At 46.5% G+C, this 20,483-nt stretch overlaps 3 protein-coding genes, 1 non-coding gene and 1 pseudogene across 4 annotated transcripts; 3 read left to right on the top strand and 2 right to left on the bottom strand.

Annotated features, from left to right (window-relative positions):
- The first annotated feature begins 730 nt into the window (after nucleotides 1-730).
- On the top strand, nucleotides 731-3,963 carry LOC125515946 (mitochondrial fission 1 protein A-like). The gene is made up of 5 exons (XM_048681428.1): nucleotides 731-987; nucleotides 1,995-2,124; nucleotides 2,244-2,365; nucleotides 3,432-3,495; nucleotides 3,713-3,963. Exons 1-5 carry the CDS (start codon nucleotides 895-897, stop codon nucleotides 3,796-3,798), a joined length of 495 nt encoding a protein of 164 aa, XP_048537385.1. The 5' UTR covers nucleotides 731-894; the 3' UTR covers nucleotides 3,799-3,963.
- LOC125515936 (annexin D3-like) lies at nucleotides 3,941-5,864 on the bottom strand. Its single transcript, XM_048681419.1, has 6 exons — nucleotides 5,571-5,864; nucleotides 5,321-5,466; nucleotides 4,966-5,196; nucleotides 4,634-4,849; nucleotides 4,464-4,553; nucleotides 3,941-4,391 (listed from the first exon to the last, which is right to left on the bottom strand). The coding sequence occupies exons 1-6, from the start codon at nucleotides 5,773-5,775 to the stop codon at nucleotides 4,191-4,193; spliced, it is 1,089 nt and encodes a 362-aa protein (XP_048537376.1). The 5' UTR covers nucleotides 5,776-5,864; the 3' UTR covers nucleotides 3,941-4,190.
- Nucleotides 5,865-6,402: 538 nt separating this feature from the next.
- On the bottom strand, nucleotides 6,403-6,475 carry TRNAR-CCU. Its single transcript has one exon. It is a non-coding gene; the product is annotated as a tRNA-Arg (tRNA).
- Nucleotides 6,476-10,100: 3,625 nt separating this feature from the next.
- LOC125515904 (annexin D4) lies at nucleotides 10,101-12,087 on the top strand. The gene is made up of 3 exons (XM_048681393.1): nucleotides 10,101-10,336; nucleotides 10,472-10,875; nucleotides 10,971-12,087. The coding sequence occupies exons 1-3, from the start codon at nucleotides 10,297-10,299 to the stop codon at nucleotides 11,472-11,474; spliced, it is 948 nt and encodes a 315-aa protein (XP_048537350.1). The 5' UTR covers nucleotides 10,101-10,296; the 3' UTR covers nucleotides 11,475-12,087.
- Nucleotides 12,088-15,695: 3,608 nt separating this feature from the next.
- On the top strand, nucleotides 15,696-19,991 carry LOC125515895 (annotated as a pseudogene).
- The last annotated feature ends 492 nt before the right edge of the window (nucleotides 19,992-20,483 follow it).

Genomic DNA, 20,483 nt, shown 5'->3' with positions numbered 1-20,483 from the left:
CACCTCTCATCTCCTCACTGCTCAGAAGAGCGAATCCTGATGCCTCGGCTTCGATTAGTAGTTTAGGCTAGTTTTTTTTTCTTTCTAAGTAGTGTTTCGGCAGATGATGGCTCTTTATTTTTGAGTTGGTCTTTTATACTTCGATCCTCCTCAAGTTCGTCTATCGGGACATAGTTGATGGAGCTTCGGCGTAGATTCCCTTGGTCTCCTTGGGATGACAAGGTTAGAGTTTCTCGCCATGTGTGCTAGCCAACGAGAGTAGGTGTCAGACACTTCAGATCGGTTCAATGGTTTAATGGCGACGACTGTGGCTCTGGGACGTTGGTCCTTAGTAGCATGTGCACGAAGATTTTTTAGCTATCATCGACATGGTCAAACTGGCTCCAATAGGGGAGCAACGACAGTGGCACGTCAGCGACTCATTCTGACGGCGACAATGGCCATTTGGCGGTGATGCAATTTTTATTATGTTTGGATTGCTCTATATTTCTTACCAACCTTTAAAACAGATCTCTGTCCATAGAAAAACATTTTACTTATTTTGAGGGAAATTACCAACATTTCATTTTAGATCTATTTTCATTCGACTTGATCGTCAAAAAGAAAAAAAAAGACACCATACGATCTGCTTAAAACGTGGGACCCACGAGGCGTGGGTGAGAGAAGTCGTGGCCGCGTGGGCTAAGCAAACGCAAATCCACGCGGCGGACTTGACTTGCGCTCGAATCCGTCGTTAGTTGCATTCTCATTCTCCTCTTCTGGCCCATAGATAGAGATACGACGCTGCTTCCTTCCGCGTCCAGAAACCCTCGCCCACCCACCAGCACCGGCCACCGCCTCCTCCCCCAAAATCGAAACCCCTACCCCCATCCCCAAGCAGATCGGCCGAGAGCCATGGAGGCGCAGATGAGCAAGTTCTTCGAGTCGGTGGGCTCCTTCTTCTCCGGCGGCGACAACATCCCCTGGTGCGACCGCGACATCATCGCCGTAAGTGCCCCCCACCTCTCTCCCCTTAGCCCCTCGCTTTACTTGATGAATCTTTCGCTGCTGTGGTGTCCTGCGCAGTAGATGTGGCCTAATTGATTCTAGGATGCGCGCATCATACTATCCGAAGCACGAAAATACATGTAGAAAAGGAGAGTGGGTCGTTATTGCAAAGCTTCGTGATGCTTGATGCTGCCCTGGTGGTGGGAGACCGGCCGTGGTTGTTGAATCGGTGGTGCCTTACCATGTTTGTTCAGTTAGTTGATGTCATTATTTACCGGTAGTAGCATGGATTTACCAAGTTGGGATGTTGGATACTCTGATTCCCATTTTGTCTCTTGTAGTACCGAATGCTATGTGTTTTTACTAAAGTCATCAGATAGCTAACTAACTATGCAATGTCCACTCGGAACTTGGCCATGTTCATTGGGTTACTGTTATCTGTTTATGTAGTGTTCACAAGCACGAACTGTTAAGTCATCTATTCTTGGCTGTTGCTTTTGTTCATGTATATATGTGCCTTCTGTTCTTTTGCATTGTTCACAGACTATCCTGTTATGTTAATTATGTTTGAAGAGCAACTAGAACTTATAGTTCTGATTCCGATGATTATTCATGGTTTATATGTTTGGACCGTTGGTGGTGGGAGATTAGTTTTGTCTGTTTGAACCGTTGGTGCTTTGGCATGACATGTATGCTCAGTCAGTTGATGTGATTTTGTAGTGACAATAGCATGAATTTACCAAATTGCCCATTTGGTCTCGTGTACTACATGTCTTTTACTAAATAGATGGAAGATGGTTAACTCAGCTCTGAAATGTCTACTCGGAATTTATGCACTGTTCACAAACACAAACTGTCTAAGTCATACATTCTTATTTCTTGGCTGTTGCTATTGTTAAATACTCGTATATGCTTTCTGTTCCCCTTCAATCTTCACGAATTATTTTGTTTTGTTTAATATCTTCGATGAGCAAGCAGAGCTTATATTCATGGTTATATGCACCTAGGGATGTGAAAGAGAGGTTGCTGAGGCTGCAACCGAGGAACAGAAAAATGATAGCATCATGAGGCTATCTTGGGCTCTCGTCCATTCCAAGCAGACTGATGATGTGAACCGTGGAATTGGCATGATTGAAGGTCAGATAACTTTTTTTATTTGCATGGAAGAAAATTTACTCCTTGCAACCTATTATCTTACTTTGCTATCTATTCTTCTCAACTCTGTTTTGATCAAATTGTTTGTTCTACTTGCACAGCTTCTCTTGATAAAACCACCAGCCCACTGCAGACTAGAGAAAAGTTGTATTTGCTGGCTGTTGGGCACTACAGAAATGGTAACTATGTAAGGAGCCGGCAACTTGCGGACCGTTGTTTGGAGGTATTCTTGCACTACCTTCTGGTTGCCTTATATAATGCATACTTTCTTGGTGTGTGGTACTGTTTCTGCTGGTAAAAGGGAAAGAAATATTTCACTGGTTTTGAGCTTAACTGCAAGCCAAATATTTGATAATGTCATACATGCAGTTGATGCAAGTAGCTCTGCATTGTGAACTTGTGGTAACTCATCATCTTATTTGCTTGTGTAACAACCAACTGGTGCTATTTCTATGCTGGTTTGCTGGGTGACACATGTGGAATTTATTTGCATATTGCTTGCGTAACTACTTACTAGTACTGTCTCTGTGCTGGACGACATAGCGATAAACCAAATATTTGATTCCACTAAGGTTTGTGCAACTAAAGTAAAGGTTCTTGATATTTGTGGTTCCCTCAGTTTGTTGATTTCTTCATCATCAGGCTTGGAAATAATTTTCCTACATTTGCACCATCCAAGACATTGTCCCTTAAATCACCCTCCCTCTCATTAATCTGGCAGCGTCATGATATACAATCGATTTTTCTGCGGTAAGACTGATAGACAATTGATATGTGGCTATGCAGATAACAGTATTTTGTAATTGTTATGCAAACAGCAAATCTGTTTAACTGCTTAACTGAATTCATTCGACTGTTGTGTCACGTGTTTTATATTTCTATTGATTCCACACCTATTCTTGTCGATTAATTCTGGCTAAGCAGCTCAAGATCGTGGCTATGCTTGTTGCTGATTCCTTGTGTGCTACTCCATTTCAAGATTTGGCTATGCTTAAGCCTAATTCCGAAGTAGCATTTTGTGCCGGACATGTTAGTTAGACATACTTATCTATGTGACCTATACACTTTATACGTGGGATACAATTAAAATTCAGAGAAAAATATGCAAAACAAAGTTTATGGGGTAATATAAGTGCGTATGTTTTTCAACTGTTTAAGGGGTAATCTGGGACCATCATCTTTATATTCCATACTAGTTGAATATAAGTGCATATGTTTTTCAACCGTTTAAGGATATTGCCGCCTTTATAAATTCCCTCTTTTAATTGATCTTGTCCCCTTTTTTGTAGATTCAACCAGATTGGAGGCAGGCATCATCTCTGAAGAAGGCAATAGAGGATAAAATTGCTAAAGGTAAGATAAGTTTAATCGACCATACTTTTCTGCGATTCACAGTAGAAAACTATGTGATAATTTTATCTGTTGAAGTGACAACAGCAAGCTAGGAGTAATTTATGCTGAGTTTTCAAAATCAAGCAACTGTAAAAATAGATACTGATAACCCTGTTCATAAATTACTTGATTTTGAAAAACGTATGCACTTATTGCTTGATAACCCTGTTCTGTGCAGATGGTGTGATTGGCATAGGAATCGCCACAACTGCAGTAGGACTTATCGTCGGTGGGATCGCAGCTGCTCTTGCAAGGAAGAAGTGAGACTGCACCCGCCTGTTGATGAAATAGGATGTGTGTTTGGTTCTATCGTTCTACCGTTTGTTCTGTGTTACTTGAGTCGAATCGCCGCAACTATGTGCATAAAATGAGTTTATGATACCATGCCACCGTGTAATCTTTCGGATAAATCAAATCGTGATGGAAGTAGTACCATTGTCTCAAACCAGTGCTGAATACACCAATAAATGAACTATTAGGGGTCTTATTTCACAACACCAACACTTCACTCTCTAGATTGTACACACGACAATGCCACTCTGTTCAATCGAACGGTCTAAGTACCATGCCATTGAACATCATCCTCTGAACGGTCTAAGTACCAAACAATATGGCATTGAACATCATCCTCTGAGCTTGGATGATCCTGCCAATGGCTACTCGGCCCCGATGAGGGTGAGCAGGATGCCCTGGTAGTACCCGGAGGTGTCTCCGACGACATCCTTGGTCACCGTCGTCTTGTACCTCACCTTGTATTCCTCCTTCACTTTCTTCAAGTCGACCTCGGCGCGCGAGACAATCGCTCTGGTCAGGGATTCCTCGTCGGTGCCGAGCCCGATGATCGAGCTCCGGATCACCTGGAAAAGGCAGAGCCATGAAGAGCATCAGAACTGAAGCAGCCTGGAAAAGGTTGAGCTTTTGAGTATTACCTCTGCGAAGTGCTTCTCCGGCGATGTCAGGCACCAGACCGCAGTTTTCAGCATCGCCGACAGCTTGTCGTTGCGATTGCCCTCGAGAACCTGTGGCGCATCAAAATAGATATAGTTCATTTTGTGTGCTCAGGTTTTTTTAACCGTAGAAAAATGATGATGAAGTAGACCTCGTCGATGGCCTTGCCGTGCTCTCGCTTGTAGTGCTGGAACGTCGCCTTGAGCTGCGGCTTGCTCCTGGAGCTGACGATGCGGACCACGTCCCCGTGCAGCGGCTGCTTCTTGGCCGCCACCGCGCCGTGCAGCTCGGCCGCCTCGGCCCTCGCCAGCTCGCCGTCGACGTGCTCGCCGCCGTGGCGGTACGAGCTCACCAGGCGCACCAAGAACTGCACACGCACACGCACACGAGCGCTCAGCTCAACTGACCGGCAACGGCAAGAGCAAGAAATGGACCCACGGCGGCGACGAAAGAAGGAGAATGCCAGGATCGGCACGGCCTTGCCTGCTTGAGGGGGTCCTTGTAGAGCGGGCAGGCGGCGACGTCCTCCTCGAGCGACGAGTCGTAGGCGGAGCAGTAGGCCTTCCTGACGGCGACGAGGTGGTCCGGCGACGACGCGCAGGCGACCTCGATGAGCACCCAGGCGTGCCGGTCGCCGCCCTTCTTCCTGAGGGCCTTGTAGGCCAGCTTGGCGTCCCGCGCCGCCGGGTCCATCGCCCACAGCGTCATCGCGCCCTGAGACCACCGGACCAGACCAACGCGCAGACATGGAGATTAGATTTCGGACGGTGTCCGGCCGGGGACGAAGGAAGAAGCCTAGGAGCCCGCCGGCCATGGAGGAGGCGAAGGTGTATGTTACCTTGAAGTGGCTGGAGAGCTCGTCCTGGAGCGTGCGGAGGAGGGGCTTGTCGTAGAGGCCCTCGTAGGCGACGGCGATCTCCGCGCGCTGCGCCGCCGTCCGGTGGCCCAGGATCTCGATCAGCGCGTTCTCGTCCGTCCCCCACCCTGCCCATTTCTCACGATCTCAGCACAGGTTCTTCTTGCGGTAGAGCAAAAACAACAACATCAATCAATGGAGTAAACTTGATTGAATCTTCGTAAGTACTTACCTTGCACTGCTTTTCTGATGCTCTCTGCATCCTCGGTCGGGGAAGGGGCGGGGTCCGGGACCGAGATGGAGGCCATGGGGCTGAGCGTTCGCGCTCCTTCTTCTCCCTCCCTTCCCGTCCGTGCAGCCGAGGAGAAGTGGAGGAAGAGGAGATTGAGGGGAGGGATGTTATGGATGCACTCGAGGCAGCCGCACCAGCCACACATGGCAGCCACACAGACACCACAGCACACCACCAGGGTTGAAAGCTTCGCCGGCAATGGGCTTTTTGCCTAATTATTTCCTCGTGTGTTTCGCGTGTGCATCTTTTGATTGTGTTTTTCTTGGCTCATTTTAGGTTCTTAGTCATGAGTTTTAATGGTGCCACTGTTATCCAGCTTGTAATGTAATGGGATAAGTAGCCTGGCTGATGTTGTGTACAGGTCATGCGAGGGGCATTTTGGGTATGTTCATTGCTCCTACTTAATCAGCATTGGAGAGGTATTTAGATTTGTTTGCTGGAAAAGGGTTGTGCGCCTTATAGCACACGTTGTAATAATTCTTAAGTTAAGGCTTGCCTCATCTATTTTCAGACTTGCTCATGCTGTACTGTAATCTAGTATCTTATTCAGATCTTGGGGTGTTTTCAGACTTGTCCTCACCATCTTCTTACTGGAACCTGAGCGTTAAAGAAAATTAGTAGGAGGAGTACCATTTACACACCATTTTTTTTACATGTTTCATACTTGTTCATACCATCCCTTCTACTCTCCTCTTCTTGGGAAATAAAAAAAATTGCTTCAAAAACAGTGCACCAACTAAGCACAAAAGAAAAGAGACAAAAAAACAGTAGGCGCGCCAGGTAGGGGTCGAACCTACGACTTTCCGCTTAGGAAACGGACGCTCTATCCACTGAGCTACAGGCGCCTTCATGAATTTATTTCTCCTCTTCACTCTCTATTCCTTCTGCAGCTTCAAACCAGCTGTTCCTCCCACTCACCCACCACTATTTGGGAAGATCAGCATGTGCAACAACACAGGAGTTTAGCAGTAACAATGATAAAAAACAGACATTCTCATGCTGGAAGAAGAATCTTGGGAACACATGGGCATTGCTTAACCGGTAAGGTTTCCTTCCAAAAGAGAGCTCCAAACAAATCTCCAAACCCACACTGTTTCCACCATGCAAAGATGTATAATTTGCTCACGCTTTACTGCTTTAGCCGTTCATTTAGAACGAGAAGCGTCATGGGCTCCAAGATAAACTGAAGAGCCTTTCAAAAAAACGGAGGACATGCCCGCACGTTCCATGCGCCCGGTTCGAAAGCGGAGAACATGCCACATTTCGCAAAGCATTTCAAAGCCTTTTTTGCTTTCTCTGTGAAACCCACGCTTTGCTTACTTTGTTAAACTATTACTTTCAATGGAAAGCTGCTTGTGATAAGAGGGAAACAAATTAAGTTGCATCAGAACAACTGTGCAGACAGAGCTACTTATGTTTCATAAAAGAAAAACTCAAGTACAGTTGGCAGGGTTGAGCTGACTGTAGGATACTAGAGAAAACAAGTCTTCTCGTGGATCACACTCATCTGACCAATGGTTTTTAAACATCAACGCTGCGAAGAGTCGATTTTGGTTGCCAACCAACCGCATAATTAACCAGGCCTTTGACGAAAGATACATGGACAACCGTGGCAAGTGCCCAATGGCTGCTTATGCAAACAAATCAGCGACCATATCTGAATCTCCAATATCATAGTAGGTGATTTGGATGTGTGCAAGTCACTAATGATCTTGTCCTTCACCATGCGCCCAGTTTCCTCAAGCATAATAATAGGCTTGCTGTATGATTGAAGAATGTGGCCCAACATACTGGGACGATAATAATTAGTTATTTTGGACCACGTTAGTTGTATCTAGATGTTAGGATATATACATGGCCTTGACAGTACATGTTTTTCACATCGTCTAAATGTTGGTGCCACAAGTTTCAACTGAAAAAATCGCTTGTCACATCTTCACACTGTTAGTTAGACATGGACGACGGTGGTGTGAACTTAGGAAGCTGCATTAAACTGGTGAGTGAGAAATGTTTCCTCAATCATTTCTCTAATCCCTTAATTTTCCAGCTAACTAGGTTGCGTGGAATAGTGCGAACCTCTGATTGATTTGTTAGAGCGAAAGCAAAGACAACGAGCTAGATGATGTCCGGTTTGCTGGTACGTGACCTAGTGGCAGAAACTTGAAATAGAAGTTGCGCTCAGGAACATCCTTAAATTGAATATGACATAAACCAACCTTGCTTGCATGATTGGAGGAAAATAATGACGATGTTGGTGGCGACGATAAGGATGACACCGTGGACTGTAGGGTTTTCATTGCCACTGTGATCATCAATTTGAAATGAGAATTCTGAATGCATTATGAGCACAAATTTTTTGTTTGAAAGAAAGGGGCTGCACCCCAGATTCCGTCCCATTGCGATGAGATCACATTCAATATAGGCAGATTTATGCGCTCGGGCATAGCCAAAGTAAACCGGAAGCATAGTAAAACACTTATTACAAGTTTTTTCCAACAAGATTTTCTAGATGGAGCTAACAGCAGGAGACATCGATAGCTGTACCGAGCAAGATTGATGCATTAGTACAGTTCTGAAGATGGAGTGGTGGAAGTTGGTGGCGGCGGCCTCTGAGTGCACGCCGAACCGGTGAGACCCATGCCCGGCAGGCGTTCTGGATGGGATCTCAGGTCTTAGATGTTAGGTTTGGCTGCGATGCTTGTTTGGTATTAGGCCCAGACTATCTGCGTCCCTTCATCAACTGAATAGAGTGGCTTAGACGGCGGCTTTAGTCTTACTGTTGTATTACTTTGTAAGGTCTTGTGAGAATAATTAATAAAGTGGCCGTATGCATCGCCCAGATGCAGAGGCTGGGGGTCATCTTCCTTTTCTAAAAAAAAACAGCAGGAGACAAACTCCAGGTCTTCACTCCGGAAGAACAGTCGCGGATGCAGCAGTTGATGTGGCGGATGAGGATCAGAAATATTAGAGGGGCCTGTGATTTGAGTAGGTGCAACCATTTGGAGGCAAATTGATCTTTTCATGTGATGTGTTCTTCCATTTTCGTGGACCATGACGACTTACTTGGGACCTTCATCACGTGCTGCCGATCTCCTAGAAGAAGTTTCTCAATGATGATTTTACCTCTTGTTATTGCTCATCTGCTGGAAATGTTAGCTGATCTATTTGAATCCTTCTGGCATCAATTTTCTTTTTTGCAATAATAACATTATTTAAACTCTTCCTCACATCCTAAGTTGATCACACGATTACATTTCCCTCAACAAGGGCCGTCTGCACTTGCAATGGCGTGTTGTATTGTAGTTCAAGGTGTAGGTAATTACTAGTTTGTTAGAGAAGCATTTACTGATCTTATTAATTTTGAGTTAATTCCAGTTTTAAGTTTTAACCCTTACTTTGATATATTTGATGGAAATTAATTTATTTAGCAGTTTTCTTTAATCCAGATTACCCATTTAGTGAAAGTCTTGCCACCTTTTACTCCATTTAGTCATTTTCTCGTCCATTTTTACCGCATTTAGCGAAAAAAATCATCAATTTTACCCCATTTAGCAATCTATCATGTGGGTCTGAGTTGCCAAGTACACATGGCATGTCTCATTGCAATTTTGCTCTCTCTGTTTTTCCCACACCTGAATAGGTCAAATGGCTTAACTATACAAGTTTTTTTTTTCCTCTGGCATAGGCCTGCATCCGGGGAGACGTCTGGGCGTGACGTGTCTCCGACGACAGCTTGTGCGGCGTTGGTCGAGATTCCGTCAAGTGGACGACCCTCTACTCGACAGGCCCCCAAGGCCGACGTGGTGGTCTTCAACGCGATTCCGGACCCGAGGTCATTCGACAGGCGGGTGAGTCGACGGATCTAGGCACAGCCGGATGCAGACGACTTGGAGATGGGGCGTGTCATGTGGGCAGCCAAGCTTCGCGACATCAAAGTCACTGTAAGTTATCTTTCGGGTGTCTGGAGGTATCCGTATGTGGTTGTTACTCAGCCATGCGGAAGTCAGGAAGCATATGGCGTTTGGGTGCAACCGCTAGAAGATAATAGGATATGTGTTTAGGCATCGTGCCTTATGTTTGCCGATTGTGGCATTTTGTTTGATGACACTGAGTTGAGATTCATAGTTAATTGCTCTATTTCTAATAAAATGATTGTGTGCATCGCTTGATGCCAAGGCTCGGGGAGACCATTCTTTTTGAAAAAAAACACAGCTCCTTGTTCGTAAATTTCACTTCACTCTTCCATTCTATTCCAGAAAAAATGTACCCGAAGAAATTATATCTGATGTGACCGCAGCGTGACAAGGGCGTACTACAGCTGACAATTATAGCGGTCGTCGTCCATAATCACCCCGTGTTGCACGATGCAAATACTGCTATGCACACCCACCCATCGCGTCGTGGGTTGTCACTTCATTAATTAGATGGGATCGGTGTGCATACGCGGATGTGGTACCCATGTGTAAACCATTGACGACCCTTTTCTTCCATTAGCTGTGAAAATTATACCAGCGCTGCCCATAATCGCCTTCCCAAACACACCGTCTCCGAGTATAAAGATCGTCCAGCAGGAGCGGCAGAGCACACAGCGAATTCAGCGAGCGACCCGTGCAGCCATCGCCTCCGTCTCCTCAAATCTTTGGCCAGCATTTTTGTCAGGGCAACAATGGCCGACGAAGTTCAGGCGCTCACCAAGGCCTTCTCAGGTTTGCATCCATAATCGTTTACTCCTACGACATTGTTCATCGTTCATACTCGTACCACTGTGTCTGTGTGATCATTCCTTAGAGTTGATCCGTATGGATTTTCGTTGTGATTAATTGAAATCTATGACGATGAAGGTCTGGGAGGCCTGGGCGTGGACGAGCCGACGATGGTGGCGGCGCTGGCGAACTGGCGGAGGCAGCCGGAGAAGCGGTCCGGGTTCCGGAGGAGCTTCCCGGGGCTGTTCAAGGAGCAGGGCGTGATCGAGCGGTGCGAGGACGAGTACATGCTGCGCCTGGCCGCCGAGTTCTCCCGCTTCAAGAACCTCATGGTGCTGTGGGCGATGCACCCGTGGGAGCGCGACGCCCGCCTCGCGCACCACGTCCTCCACCAGGCCCACCCGGCCGCCATCCTCGTGGAGGTCGCCTGCACCCGCTCCGCCGAGGAGCTCCTCGGCGCGCGCAAGGCCTACATGGCGCTCTTCCACCACTCCCTCGAGGAGGACGTCGCCTACCGCGCCAAGGACAAGCCCTACTGCAGCGTAAGCTCTCTCTCTCTCTCTCTTTCTTTCTTTCTTCTTGAGAGCCATGGCCATGGAGGAGGTGGAGTCTGATGTACGTGTTTGTGGATGTGCAGCTGCTGGTGGGGCTGGTGAGCGCGTACCGGTACGAAGGGCCCAAGGTGAGCGACGACACGGCCAAGGCGGAGGCCAAGGCGCTGGGCGCGGCGGTGAAGGGCGCCGCCGGCGGCAGGCTGGTGGAGAACGAGGAGGTGGTCAGGATCCTCACCACCAGGAGCAAGCCGCACCTCGTCCAGACCTTCAAGTACTACAAGGAGCTGCACGGCAAGCACATCCAGGAGGATCTGGGAAGCGAGGAGGCTCTGAGGGAGGCCGTGCGGTGCCTGGCGACGCCGGAGAGGTACTTCAGCCAGGTGATGGCGGCGGCGCTGAGGGAGGGCGCGGACCACCACGGCAAGGAGGCCCTGGCGCGGGTGGCGGTGACGCGGTCGGACGTGGACATGGACGCCATCCGGGCGGCCTACCAGGAGCAGTTCGGGGCCAAGCTCGAGGACGCCGTCGCCGGCAGCGCGCACGGCCACTTCAAGGACGCGCTCGTCTCCCTCATCGTCGGCAAGTAAACCATACGATACAACATTATTACGGACGCGGAGGGCGGTGGCGATGGCGCGCCGGCCGAGCGTGTGTTTTTCTTCCTGGTTATCTCATTTCGCGTGTGTGTTTGTATGTTGATGAATCGTTGTCGAGCGGGGCGTGTAAGGGTGCTTAGGCCTTGTACAATGACAAATGCTTAGAGGGGTTTTTAGAAAAATAAACCGAGATTTTTTGAAGCACCGGTGCCTATTTTTACAGGAGAGACGCTTAGTTAAGCGTTAGAGAAACGCTTAGTTAAGCGTTTATCCTGTACAAATAAGCACCGATGTTTAAGAAAAGTCTGATTTATTTTTGTAAGCACCTTCCCTAAGCATCTCTCATTGTACAAGGCCTTAGAGAGATGTTTAAAAAATAAATTGGGTTTTTCTGAAGCATCGGTGCCTAATTCTATGGAAAAGACGCTTAAACGCTTAATTAAACATCTATTCTGTACAAATAATCACCGGTGCTTAAGAAACATCCGGTTTATTTGTCTAAGTACTTTTTCTAAGCATCTTCCATTGTAAAAGACCTAACATTTGCAGCTGAGGTCGTGTAATACGGCTGATCGGGGATCAAATAAAGTTAAGCATTTGGATCTTTCTGTTCCATTCCCGGTCGTTATTTCGATGGAGTCGTGCTCCGTGTCAGTGCCGGGCCACTCCTGTAGATAGTGTCAGCAAAGCGCTGCCCAAGATCACAGCGACAAGCCCATCGTCCGGCATGTGCTCGGCTCAGTAATGCTCCTTGATCTTGCAACATCTAGGCCTTTTCCTAAAAATTTGTAACTGAGAAAAGAATGAAACATCATTTTAGCTATATGTAAGTTGCCTGATTTTTAAATTTGGGCAAGCCAACTTTCTGACAAGTCTTTTCTGACCATTGATACTTTTGTCAAGATTCGTGTTGAATTTTTGACACTTTTTTAGAAGGTGTTGAATTTTTGATTCGTCTTTGTTCGCGGTCAGTTGAATTTTTATTGGGCTTGAAGCCCGTTGCTCACTCTTGGTTTTTTTTTTCTATTTGTGTCCGATTTTGCTTTTCTTTTTAGTATTTTTTTCCTTTTTAATATATGGGTATTTTCAAGATGGGCGAACGTAAATGTATATAAACAAATACTCCCTTTGTAAACTAATATAAGAGCGTTTAGAATACTAAAATAGTGATCTAAACGCTCTTATATTAGTTTACAGAGGAAGTACTATACAATATGTGTGCAAATTATACTGCAGTGTAAACGTTGCACTATTATATGTTTATTTTTTGCATATTACAAAATTTTACTGCAAAGTTGTGTACAATATTACTTTTATTACTTAAAGGTTAAGATCAATGATATTTAGGGCCTGTTCTGATCTCCTTCAACTTCACAAAACTTCATAAATCCAGCTTCCCTAGCCAGCTTCTCGCTCCCTCTGGCGATTCCGGAGCATTCGGCGTCGTGTGCAGCTTCTCTTATCGCTGCAGCCCAGCTGGGAGGTTGTGGGCCTATTGGACGCCAGTTTGGGCCGGTTGGAGGCAGCCCAGTATGGGCTAGACATCGAGGAAAGCTGCCCCTGTATCGATTCGATGGAGAGCGAGAGGAGCGTTATGTTTCCTGCGAGCGTACCGGTTCGCTGGCTTGGACTTGGCGGTGGCACTTCGGTTGTAATACTAGCCAACTCCATCTTTTCGCATCCATGGAGCTGGGCCGACGCTCCTCCAGGATTTTGCACTGCCATCGGGCATAACTTCGAGAAGCCGGCTTCTCGTAGCAAAACTGTTCGGGACAAATCCATCTATGAAGTTTGTGTAGCGTGGAGCTAGAGGACTTCAGAACAGGCCCTTAGTCATTCTCTCTTAAAAAACATTTTTAAGTTTTCATTTCATTTTATCTCTTCTTTAAGGTAGCACCAATGCCACTAATTAATTCCTTCTTAGATTGTTTTTGCACAAAACCCATTTTTATGTGTTTATTCTTGCATATTATAAAAAAGTGTGCATAAATCGTGCAAAAGTTTTGTCCATATATTTTTATTATTTTTCATTTTATTTATTAAAGGGTAATACCAATGCCACTAATTTATTTTTCTTAGAAAACTTTCATTTTATTTTTTACTTTATTTTTGTTTTTGTTTCATTTCATTTTCCTTCTTCTTTAAGGTAAGACCAATGCCACTAATTAATTCCTTCTTAGAAGTTTTTTTCCAAAAGCTTCACTATGTACACTTATTGTTGCATATTATAAAAAAGCAATTTATGCATAAATTGAGTGAATTTTTTCATTATTATTATTATTTTCTTTCTTAAAGGATAATACCAATGCCACTAATTTTTTTTCTTAGAAAACTTTGATTTTATTTTTTTCTTTACTTTTTTTTGTTTTCATTTCATTTCATTTTCTTTCTTCGTTAAGGTAAGACCAATGCCACCAATTAATTCCTTCTTAGAAGTTTTTTTTTCAAAAGCTTCACTATATACACTTATTGTTGCATATTATAAAAAAGCAATTTATGCATAAATTGTGTGAAATTTTTCATCATCATTATTATTTTCTTTCTTAAAGGATAATAAAAATGCCACTAATTTAGTTTTTTCTTAGAAAACTTTGATTTTCTATTTTTTCTTTACTTTATTTTTGTTTTTGTTTCATTTCATTTTCTTTCTTCTTTAAGGTAAGACCAATGCCACCAATTAATTCCTTCTTAGAAGTTTTTTTCAAAAGCTTCACTATGTACACTTATTGTTGCATATTATGAAAAAGCAATTTATGCACAAATTGAGTGAATTTTTTCATTATTATTATTATTATTATTATTATTATTTTCTTTATTAAAGGATAATAGCAATGTCACTAATTTATTTTTTCTTAGAAAACTTTGTTTTTCTATTTTTTCTTTACTTTATTTTTGTTTTTGTTTCATTTCATTTTCTTTGTTCTTTAAGGTAAGACCAATGCCACCAATTAATTCCTTCTTAGAAGCTTTTTTCAAAAGCTTCACTATATACACTTATTGTTGCATATTATAAAAAAGCAATTTATGCATAAATTGTGTGAATTTTTCCATTATTATTATTATTATTATTTTCTTTCTTAAAGGATAATACCAATGCCCCTGATTTATTTTTTCTTAAAAAACTTTGATTTTCTATTTTTTTATTTACTTTATTTTTGTTTTTGTTTCATTTCATTTTCGTTCTTCTTTAAGGTAAGACCAATGCCACTAATTAATTCCCTCTTAGAAGTTTTTTTCAAAAGCTTCACTATTATACAAGACTCGAACTCCTTCGTGTCGTTAATCTCATTCACAACCATACTAATGACCCCAAGTGTTCCACTGTTAATTTCAGAGACAACCGTTTTGCAGTCTGAGAACAACTGCTGCGCCGTGACGAGAAGGCTCTACAGCTTAAGGAGGAGGAGGAGGAGGAGGGCGTCCGCCTCGCCGCTATGCCGCCGCCGCAGCAGACGCCAGAGGAGGCTGTCCTGGTGGCCTATCAAGCCGCGTTCGGTTGGGTTGGACCTTCCCCCGTTTTCATTGACCTCACCGGCGGCGAGGACGACAACGGCAAGGGCAAGGGCAAGGGCAAGGCGATCTGCTAGGGCAGCGTGTGGGCGATTTATTAGTTTTTTTTTATTTTCTAGTTGTTTAAGTGGACTTTTGCAGGTGTTTGATCGGCCATTTACGTATAATTCTGTTTAATTAGTCAGTTTTGGCCACGTCGGCATAAATAGGTCGGCCTCTTGTTGGACGCACTTGCCGACCCAAATAAAAAGCCGGACGTGCACGTCCTACTGACCGATCGAAACGGACGAAAAACGGACAAAGTACATGTCCGTTTGGATCGACGCGTTAGAATTGCTCTGATAGAGCTTCACGGCAAGTGTTGCAGGGTCTGTCAAACCTTGGAGTACAAGTGCGGAGGAACCCATATATAAGCCTGCATCATCACGGCAAACTGCACTGATAGCTCCGTCAACTTTTATCTTGGCAATTCAATTAGGTGGTGGAATCCAGGACCTTACTTGAGCAGGTTGATGTCTCATGTTTGGCTTGCTGCGATAACTGGAGATCGGATAAAAATCTGCTAACGAACGAAAGCGAGTCTGTCGTGGAGAAAATCCAATTCCTTGACCATGAATAGTAAGAGAATACTTTAACTCTTAAACCATGAATATGGTTTACGATTCGTCTTCACTGGCATCATCGAGCTTTGGCACTAACGTTGGGCTCAAACCAAGCCCCGCACTGATACTGACAACTACTCCAGCTAGCAACGTATGGAAATCAATAATTTCACGCCAGAACTGGTTTGAAATGGTCAAAATCACGTGCCACCAAGCTTCAGTGTCGAGCAAGAATTCTGACCAAGAACTCTTGATTGCTGCATCTGCAGACATGGACGAAACAACTTGGCAAATGCCAACAAATTAGCTAGACGAGTCAGCGATCTCGCTTACCGTCGATCTGTCCCCGCACTCTTGCAGTGGCAATTTCGTTCCTTTCGGGCTACCACCCGTCCCGTCCGTGACAACATTCCATGACATGCTGTACATCTGCCAGCCATCGGTATATAGAACTTGGCAAGAAATCCACCGACTCCACGGTAACATTCCCCGTACTTCCATACTGAGCCGGCGCAAGATCATCATGAACCAGAGCCACCGCCGACTCGTCCTCCCATTGCTGTCCGTGCTGCTTCTCACTGCTGCCTCGGCCGCCGTCGCTGACAGCACGTTGACGCGGCAGGGGGCCATCGGCGGCGAACAGAGGCTGGTCTCGCCCGGCGGCGTCTTCCAGCTCGGCCTCTTCCCCGTCGCCAACGGCACCAAGTGGTTCCTAGGCATATGGTTCACCGTCTCCCCGCCCGCCGTCGTCTGGGTCGCGAACCGCGACCGCCCGCTCGACGCCCTGTCCTCCGGCGTAGTCACGCTCAGCGCCGGAGGAGACCTCGTGCTCCTCGACACCGCGAGGGACAACGAGACCGTCTGGTCGTCCAACTCCTCGGCCGCGGCGCCGGCTGCGGCCGCGCAGCTCCACGACAACGGCAACCTGGTGCTCGCGAGCGAGGCCGGCGCCGTGGCGTGCAGAGCTTCGAGCACCCCACCAACACGTTCATCTCCGGGATGCGGACCGGGAGGGACCTCCGGACCGGCGCCGCGTGGTCCCTCTCCTCGTGGCGCGACGCCGACGACCCGTCCGCCGGCGACTTCCGCTACGACATGGACGCGGGCGGCTCGCCGGAGCTGCACATCTGGAGGGAGGGGCGCAAGACGTACCGGACGGGGGCCTGGAACGGCGTGCGGTTCAGCGGCATACCGGAGATGACCAGCTTCGAGGACATGTTCGAGTTCCGGTTCACCGACACCGCCGACGAGGTCTCCTACGGGTACCGCGACCGCGCCGGCTCGCCGCCGTCCCGCGTGGTGCTGAACGAGTCCGGCGTGATGCAGCGCATGGTCTGGGACCGCGCCACGGGCGCGTGGAACACCTTCTGGTCGGGGCCGAGGGACCATTGCGACAGCTACGGCCTGTGCGGCGCGTTCGGCGTGTGCAACGTGGCGGACGCCATCGTGTGCAGCTGCGTCCGGGGGTTCCGGCAGAGGTCGCCGGCGGAGTGGCGCATGAGGGACGCGTCCGGCGGGTGCGCCCGAAGAACGCCGCTGCGGTGCGGCGGTGCGGGCGGCGACGGGTTCTACGCCCTGCGCGGTGTGAAGCTGCCGGAGACGCACGGCAGCAGCGTGGACGCCGGCGCCTCGGTCGAGGAGTGCGGGCGGAGGTGCCTGTCCAACTGTAATTGCACGGCGTACGCGGCGTCGGACATCCGTGGAGGCGGGGCCGGCACCGGGTGCATACAGTGGTTCGGCGAGCTGATGGACACGCGGTTCGTCGACGGCGGGCAGGATCTCTTCGTCAGGCTGGCGTTGTCTGACCTAGGTAAGAACGGTACATATGCAATTCTCTCTTATTCAAATCACTCAGTTGCATGTACTACGTATGAAACAAACCCCTGTTCCCTTAGCTTGACTTCAACCACCGATTAGGCATCATGTCGGAATCTCCCGGCTGAATTCAGTCACTCGGACTTTTTGTCCATGCAGAGGATGATATTTCCAATCACTAGTATGTAGTAGTAGCATCAAACTATAGTATTGTGTGCAAGGACCTTGTCAAATGGCCTACCAGGACAAACATGTCAGGCTCAAACAATGATGATCGATGCACCTTGCTAGTAACACACTGGCTTGAGGACTGCAGTTTTCTGTGCATTTAACTCGACGCTGACATTCTTCAGAGAGAACCAAGACCGGGGTTTGCATTGCTTGTGCTATCGATCGGCCTCCTGATCTGGAGAAGGATCCGGCGCGGCCAGGAAGGTCAGAGTCCTTGGTGCATGCGTTTTCAGAGGATAATCTGAATCTGAAACTGCTGCTTGCTTGCTGCCCTATCCTACTATTGCTCATGTCAGGTGGCTTCCTGCCTTGTCCGTTTTGCAGCCACCATGTTTGAAGACATCTTGAGTGGCGAATGTCCGACGTACCATCTCGAAGTCATTAGAGCCGCCACCGGTGGGTACTGCCCCAAAAACGAGATCGGCCGTGGTGGCTTCGGCATTGTTTACAAGGTGATAAGAGTAATGCTTTTACACAATACACATTGCAATACTACATGGAATCCATGTAAATCAGGACTGAAATTTCCATTGGCCGTATAGCAGTACGCCTTCCTTGTAGAACCAAATAGGACCGAAATTTCGTAATGGCCAGTTAGTCAGGACCAAAATCTGACCAGCAGAATTTATCAGGGTGAAATGCCAGACGGCCAGGAAGTTGCGGTGAAGAAACTGTCGACAGAGAACAGGGTGCAAGGACTGAGAGAGTTCAAGAACGAGGTGGACCTAATCGCCAAGCTGCAGCACCGCAACCTCGTAAGCCTGCTCGGCTGCTGCATCCACTGCTCCGAGAGGATACTGGTCTACGAGTACATGACCAACAAGAGCTTGGACACATTCATTTTCGGTTAGCACGTGTCACTCACCCTAACTACGGCAAATAGTTACAACCATTTTTGCCGAGAAATTCAACTATGTGAATTTGCCAACAGATCCAAGGAGGCGCGCCACCTTGAGTTGGAAGAAAAGGATGGACATCATCCTAGGCGTTGCTAGAGGGCTGCTCTACCTTCACCAGGACTCGAGGCACACGATGATCCACCGAGACCTCAAGGCAACTAACGTTCTCCTTGACGGGGACATGGTGGCCAAGATATCGGATTTCGGAATCGCCAAGCTATTCAGCAGCATCGGCGACAGTCAGGACTCGACCGTCACAGAAAGGATTGTTGGAATATAGTAAGAACTGCAACTTTGCATATGACACGGCAATGCTCAAGTACTATAGTTTTTAGTTTCTTTACGAGTGTACCCTAGCCGGATTTTCTGATTGTTGATTTTTGTACGGTGTGCTGGCAATGGCTACATGTCACCGGATATGCCATGGATGGCTTGATATCGTTCATGCAGGATGTTTATAACCTCGGTGTGTTGTTGCTGGAGATCGTGAGCGGCAGGAGGAACCAGCGAAGTTTCAACCTCATAGCTCATGTAAGCAATCAATTACCTCTTGCAACCCAATACAAAATAATCAAAATGAATTTTTACTAAAGCATATTTAGATGTGCTTTACGTATTGCATATTGCACATCTAACTCCCATGTCATTAATTTTACACAGGGATTCTTACGTTTTTTTCCCGTGTATGTTTGATTGAACAATTTAGATGTGCAATAAGAAGAGCACACCTAGATGTGCCTTAAACAGACCATTTTTTAAAAGTCTGTTTGAACCAAGAAAGTTCGTGCCTACACAACCCAAGCCCCAACCCTATTTGTTTGAACCAAGAAACTCACCCTGATGGAATCATACTGAATTCCACGGCGACCTTGACAAACAGAATAAGTTTTTTGCAGGCATGGAAGCTATTTGAAGAGAACAAGAGCCTCGAGCTCCTGGACCCAGCCGTGCGCAATGGCTGCTCCCCGATGGAGCTAGAGCATGTCGTGACGTGCATTCAGGTAGGGCTACTATGCGTTCAGGAGAGCCCAAGCCAACGACCGCAAATGGCTGCTGTAATCCCCATGTTATCGCACCAATAGGCACCGGGGCGGCCACTTCGGACGGTGGTATGCATGCCAGTGAGCACTCCGGTGGATCTTCTCGACGTGTTGGATGACACATCTGACAATGTCGAGCTAACCATAACGAACATCGAAGGCAGGTAGTAAGGATGCATGGACGGAGGGATGGAGGGCAAGCTGGAGCTAGAACCGAAGATTGAAGACGTTACTCACGACTAATTGATAGACATGTGTATGCCTCTTAATAAACAAACCTATGTAAATCACGGAGATTGATAACAAATTCAAGATCCGACAAAATTTTAACTGAACTGCATTTGCATGTGTGCAGATGGTAGGCAATGATTTAATACGTGGTGGGTTAATGATTGAGTCCCACGATCTCTAGTTCTCCCCATCCTTTAAACACCCAAATTTTAAGAGATTAAATTTTTGTGCACCTAGCCCTTTCCCAAAACTTAACCCCACAAAATATTCTTTTGCTATTCTTCCAAATGTTTCCACAAACATTCCAAACAAATACACCACATTTTAACACAAACTTAAACAATTCAAATGCACCACATCATTATTTAACCACAAACATTAACATACTTCATCCAATCGAACAAACAACTAAAACATAATCACATTTGAGCCAAAGGGCACCGACTGGAACAAATTCATTCCAAAAAACAACAAGCACATGGTGGATCAGAAGTGAATATCGATCACAATCGAATCACACACTCACACCATCACCGATGACACCACCACCAAATGAGTTAGAAAGATCTTCCCACAAGTGAATTCCCAATATTGTGTCGCACTCTCATCCATCTTGCCTGGATCCATGAACATGATTGCACGCTCCTCGATCGCCCTCTCGTCCACTTGCAT

This window comes from Triticum urartu, chromosome 1, assembly GCF_003073215.2.
Source record: "Triticum urartu cultivar G1812 chromosome 1, Tu2.1, whole genome shotgun sequence".
NCBI lineage: Eukaryota > Viridiplantae > Streptophyta > Magnoliopsida > Poales > Poaceae > Triticum > Triticum urartu.
Note: the sequence above shows the minus strand (reverse complement) of the source record. Positions and strands in the feature narration are given on the sequence as shown.